Raw genomic sequence first — 5,291 nt, forward strand, 5'->3', positions numbered from 1 at the left:
GAAGGGGGAGAACGTCTGGCCCAGGGGGCCCAGAGTGCTGGGATACCGCCCTGCTGACGTCACCGTGGGAGGGGGAGGGGGAGAGGGGCTCAGACACCCTACAGTGTCACGTCCATCAGTGTGTGTGTGTGTGCGTATGGGGGGTTCAGGCACCCTACAACGTCACGTCTATCTGTGTGTGTGTGTGAGTGGGGGGGCTCAGACTGCTGCGATACCGTCCTGCTGACGTCACCGGGAGGGGGAGAGGGGCTCAGGCACCCTACAGTGTCACGTCCACAAGAGTGTGTGTGTGTGTGTGTGTGTGTGTGTGTGTGTATATGGGGGGCTCAGACACCCTACAGCGTCACGTCCATCGGTGTGGGTGTGGGTGTGTGGGGGGGGCTCACAGCCTCCAGCATCACGTCCATCACCGTGTGTGTGTGTGTGTGTGTGTGTGTGTGCGCGCGCATAGGGGGCCCAGACAGCCTACAGCGTCACGTCCATCTCTACGTGTATGGGGCGCTCAGGCTCCTTACGGTTTCACGTCCATTTGTGGGACGTCAGACATTTGACGATATCAGACCCTGGTAATGGAGGGCTCAGACACCTGCAATTTCACCGGCAAGGCGCTAAGACGGCCTGGTTACAGCCTGCACCCCACGTCGCCCCCTGGTGGCCATACCCAGCAGTGACTGGCATTAAACTTCCCACCCTCCCCCTCTCCCCTGGGTCTCAGGCATCTGCTCCTTCCTGACACAGCAGCTCAGGATTGTGGTCCCTGCCCCCATGCCCCGTTCCGCCTTGGGGAGCTCTTGGGCGGGGGAGGACACAGGGGCTTCTGCGGGGGAAGGCAAGGGGGTCCCTAGGGAGGGAGGGGGAGAGCAGTAATAGGGTCAAAGGAGTGGGGGGCTCCTCTCACTGTGACTTCTGTGCCAGGGTGAGCGAGTCTGTGTCCCTGCCTGAGCTCTGGGGGTGGCCAGGCCCCTACCTGCCCCCCAGGATAGGGAGAGGAGGACAGGGGTAATGGGACAGGGGGCTGGGCCAGAAGACCAGAGCTCAGAGGGCTGAGCCCCCCTCCAGTACGCCCCCAAGCTGAGGCAGGCAGTGCCCCCCATCCCCCAGAGGCAGCTGGTAGTCAGTGCACAAAGGGTCTGAGCCTGAGCTTTAATGTGGCCTAATAGGGATATTTCCTAGCTGAGTGACCGTGGGCAAGGCAACCTCTGCTTACCTCAGTTTCCTACAACACCAGGATGCTATGAGATCCCATTTTCAGGTGCCTAAACTGGCCCAGCTAAACTGGCACCTAATTGACACTTAATAAAAACTCATTACTTCTTCCCTCCCCACCCTAGGCCAGAGGAGGGCTGGAGGTGGTCATTAAGAAACGATTTGAGGGCAGCTAGGTGGCGCAGTGAATAGAGCACCAGCCCTGGATTCAGGAGGGTTCATATCTGACCTCAGACACACAACGCTTACTAGCTGTGTGACCCTGGGCAAGTCACTTAACCCCACTGCCTAACCAAATTAAAAAAAAAAAAGAAAGGAAGACCCGGTCATCCAGAGCCCTGCTTCCCTTCCAGGGATCCTTCCTAAACTGTCCATCTCCGCTTCCCCTTGGCCCATAGTTCCTGAGGGGAATCCTGGGACATTCTGGTGCCAAGGGCCTTCGTGGGCTTACCTGTACTGCCCAGAGAAAGCCCCAGAATGTGCCCTGGCCAGGGAGCCAGGTCCAGATGTCCATAGCAAGTGTGAGCGCTGACTCTGCTGCTGCTGCCGAGGCCAGGGTGCCTGGTGTGTCCCTAGGGATCCCCTGCCCCTGAGAAGCCAGTGGGGCCATAGCGATCAGCTCTGCCCTAGGTTGGGTGTGGGTGGGAGGCGGTCTCAGCTTGGAAGGTCCAGGGCTGGTCTCTCACTCCATTGGCATCTGAGGAGAAGAGGCCGGATGGTCTCAGGGCTGGGTCTCCTCCTTCCTGAGGGTCTGCTTTCTCTCTCAGGACTGTAGTCCCCAGTCCTCCCCTCTTGGCCATGTCCAGCCCCCTGGTAACCTCAGGGAGAAGGTCATCCTCCACCGTGTTCGATGTGTTCTCTCTGTCCCGGAAGGGAGACGACAGAGCTCTGGAGCAAAGGAGAGCCAGACCGCCTTCCTCATCCCAGCGGCCCCCCGATCACCAGGGATCTTACCAATGCTACGGCTACGACAGTTGGTGCCCCTTGGAATGGTGGTTGGCTCTCCGAATCCAAGGTGGAGAAGCCCAGGCAGCCCCTAGTCTTCTGGCCCCGTGCTCCCAGAGCCAAAGGGACCCGGATGGCTGGGAATGAAAATGTGAGGACACCCAGGGAGGGCTGGCCAGGGAAGGGCATTCTGGTCTGGGTGTCACGGGCTGGGAGCTGGACGTTAGGATGGGCCACTGTGGAGGCCCAGGCTCCTAACGGCCAGGGATTGTGGAGTCCTGGGCCTCAGCATCTCCCAGGATCATCAAAGGGTTAAGATACCCGCCTCTGAATCTGGAAGATCAGAGTTCAAATCTGCCTTAGACACTGCCTAGCTTTGGAGTTCTGGGAAAGTCATTTAAGTTCTGGATGTCCGATTCTTTGTGTGAATTAAAATCATTTAATTAATACATTTGTCTTGGACAGACTTGTACTGAATTTTTCTTTTCTTTTTTTTTGGGGAGGGGGCTAGGCAATGGGGTTAAGTGACTTGCCTAGGGTCACACACCTAGTGAGTGTCAAGTGTCTGAGACTGTATTTGAACTCAGGTCCTCCTGACTCCAGGGTGGGTGCTCTATCCACTGCACCACCTAGCTGCCCCTGTACTGAATTTTAATTCTGTACCTGGGTGCCTTAGTTTCCTCTTTTGTAAAATCAGAAGGTTGGACTTGATACCGTACAGCCCTAAATCAATATACTAGGAAGAAGGGGGCAGAGCACTTGGCCTAGAGTCTAAAGGCTTGAGTTCAAATCCAGCCTCAGATACCTAGAAGCTGTGTGACCTTGGGTCAGAGAGAAGTGGGTAATGAGAAGAAGCAGTTATTAGTCATCTACTATGTGCCAGGCACAGTGCTAAGATTTACCAATGTTTTCTATTTGATTCTCACTGTGACCCTGAAAGGCAGGTGCTATTATTTCCCTCATCTGAAGTTGAGGAAACTGTGGCAGACAGAGGAGAAATGACTTGAGCAGGGTCAAGTGAATGTCTGAGGTGGGATTTGAACTGTCTAATGGGATGGAGAGGGGCTCAGATACCCTACCATTCCATGCCCAGTGGGGTGGGGTAGGCGCTCAGACACCCTCCAATATCGTGTCCAGTGAGGTGAGGGGTCAGACACCCTACACTGACTGTATCACCCTGGGCAAGTCATTTAACCCTGTTTGCAGATGAGTTTCCTCATCTGTAAAATGAGCTGGAGAAGGAAATTGCAAACCTGTAGGGGTATCTTTGCCAAGAAAAGCCCAAATGAGGTCACAAGGAGTCAGACATGACTGAAATGACTGAACAACCCTTTATAGCAGCTCTTTGTGTGGTGGCAAAGAATTGGAAACTGAGGGCATGCCCGTCAAATGGGGAATGGCTGAACAAGTTATGGTAGATGATTGTGATGGAATATTACTGATGTTGTTTGTCCTTTGTTCATGAAGAGGACCATGGCATCAGGGAGGGGATGCTGTGACATGCGAGAGAATTGGATTTAAGTGAGGCAGGGCTGTGCAGAGTCACCAGCCTCACTTTCTCCTCTGGAGCCATCTGGGGCCAGTGGCCAGAGATAGATCAGGAAGCCTGGAGATGTCTGGAAGAAATGATGAAAAGGATTGTTTCAGAAAAACCTGGGAAGATTTGTGTGACTTGTTACAGAGTGAGGTGGGCAGAACCAGAACAGTTCATGCACATTTGTACGATTTATTATGACAATAACAGTATAAAGACTTTGAAAGACTTGGGAATTCTGATCAATGCAATGACCAACCACAGCTCCAAAGGACTCGTGATGAAACATGCTGCTCACCTCCAGAGAGTGAGCTGATGGACCCACGAGCGTGAATTTATTTTTCGACATGGGCTAATGTAGTAGCAATTTGCTCTGGTTGGCTAAACATAGTCTTTCTTGCTTTCTCATGGGTCAGTGAGGGGGAGGAAGGAGGGACAGAATTTGGAACTGAAAAGAAAATAAAATTGAAATGAAAAAAGATAATGAGTTCTGTTTTGGACATGTTGAGTTTGAGGTGCCTGAGTCATTTGGACACCCTCAACTGCCAGATGTGATCTCCTTTCTCAGAGTTACCAAAGACAGGCTGATCCTTTAGTCTGTAGTTGCCCTATAATTCCGTCAAGTTAATTAAATCTCTTGTTTAGTGGCTCATGTGAGTCTGAAGGGATTGAAATCTCACTAATGTATAGAATGAGCCCCTCCCAGGTTTTAGTTAACTTCTCCGGATGTGGACTACTCAAAGTTTCCTGCCCTTCACCAGCTGTCACTGTAAGCACTCAAAAGCTGAAACACCTCATCCCCTCTCCTATCTGGACCTTCTATCCTCTAATTTCATCATGGGTTAGGGGCTAGGGAGCTCTACTGATCACTCTAGAGAGAAGGCAGACTTCATCTTCATTTTCTTCAACTATGGAGAATGCTCCCAGACCACCAAAGGGTAGAAGACAATGATGGAGGGAATGAAAACAGGAGAAAATATCCAGATTGCCTTTACAGTATTCAAGCCTCGCTCCGCCATTGATGGCAGACTCCCAGGAGCCATGGACAACGGGGACAGATTAATATTCCAATGTTTTAAAAGAGAAAGGATCTGGATGATGTGAACTCCGAGCTAGTGAAATCATGAACACTAGAAGCTCAGAAGGGAAAATGAGGCACCAAAGATAGTTATGGCAGTGTGTCATCCGTAATGATAAAAATACTAGATGCCTTTGAAACGTCGAACAACAGGGAAACGGTGAAATAAATTATGGAGTGTTCACGGAAGGAAATGTGTGAATGTGATTCAGGTTGAGAAGTCTGGGGAATTCAGAGGTGTGGGGAAGACCTTTACGGAATAATGCAAGGCAGAAAAAAATAGCCCTGGGAAGATATAGGCATTAATATACTCATCGTAACTGTAACATAAGAGGAGTGGATGGGGACAAGAGATTCCCCTGTGGAGGCTCAGAGTGGCCGGCTCTCCTGTCTGAGCCGCCAGAGAGGGATCGAGGGGCTTAAGAAAGTGGTGCTCCAGGGCTGGTTAAGTGGGATCTAATCAACACTTGATCCTGTCTATTGTTGAGATGATTATAAATTGTGACTCTGGAAACAAATGGCTGTTGG

The 5,291-nt window shown here is 51.7% G+C and overlaps 1 protein-coding gene across 1 annotated transcript in view; it reads left to right on the top strand.

The window, feature by feature from the left end:
* The first annotated feature begins 2,056 nt into the window (after positions 1-2,056).
* The window catches only part of LOC114041572, a 5,767-nt gene continuing 2,532 nt past the window's right edge, over positions 2,057-5,291 (top strand). Inside the window, exon 1 of the mRNA XM_027860079.1 lies at positions 2,057-2,373. Coding sequence (XP_027715880.1) covers positions 2,057-2,373 — 317 coding nt within the window. The remainder of the gene's footprint in view (positions 2,374-5,291) is intronic.

This window comes from Vombatus ursinus, unplaced genomic scaffold (genome assembly GCF_900497805.2).
Source record: "Vombatus ursinus unplaced genomic scaffold, bare-nosed wombat genome assembly UNPS02014175.1, whole genome shotgun sequence".
Taxonomy (NCBI): Eukaryota; Metazoa; Chordata; class Mammalia; order Diprotodontia; family Vombatidae; genus Vombatus; species Vombatus ursinus.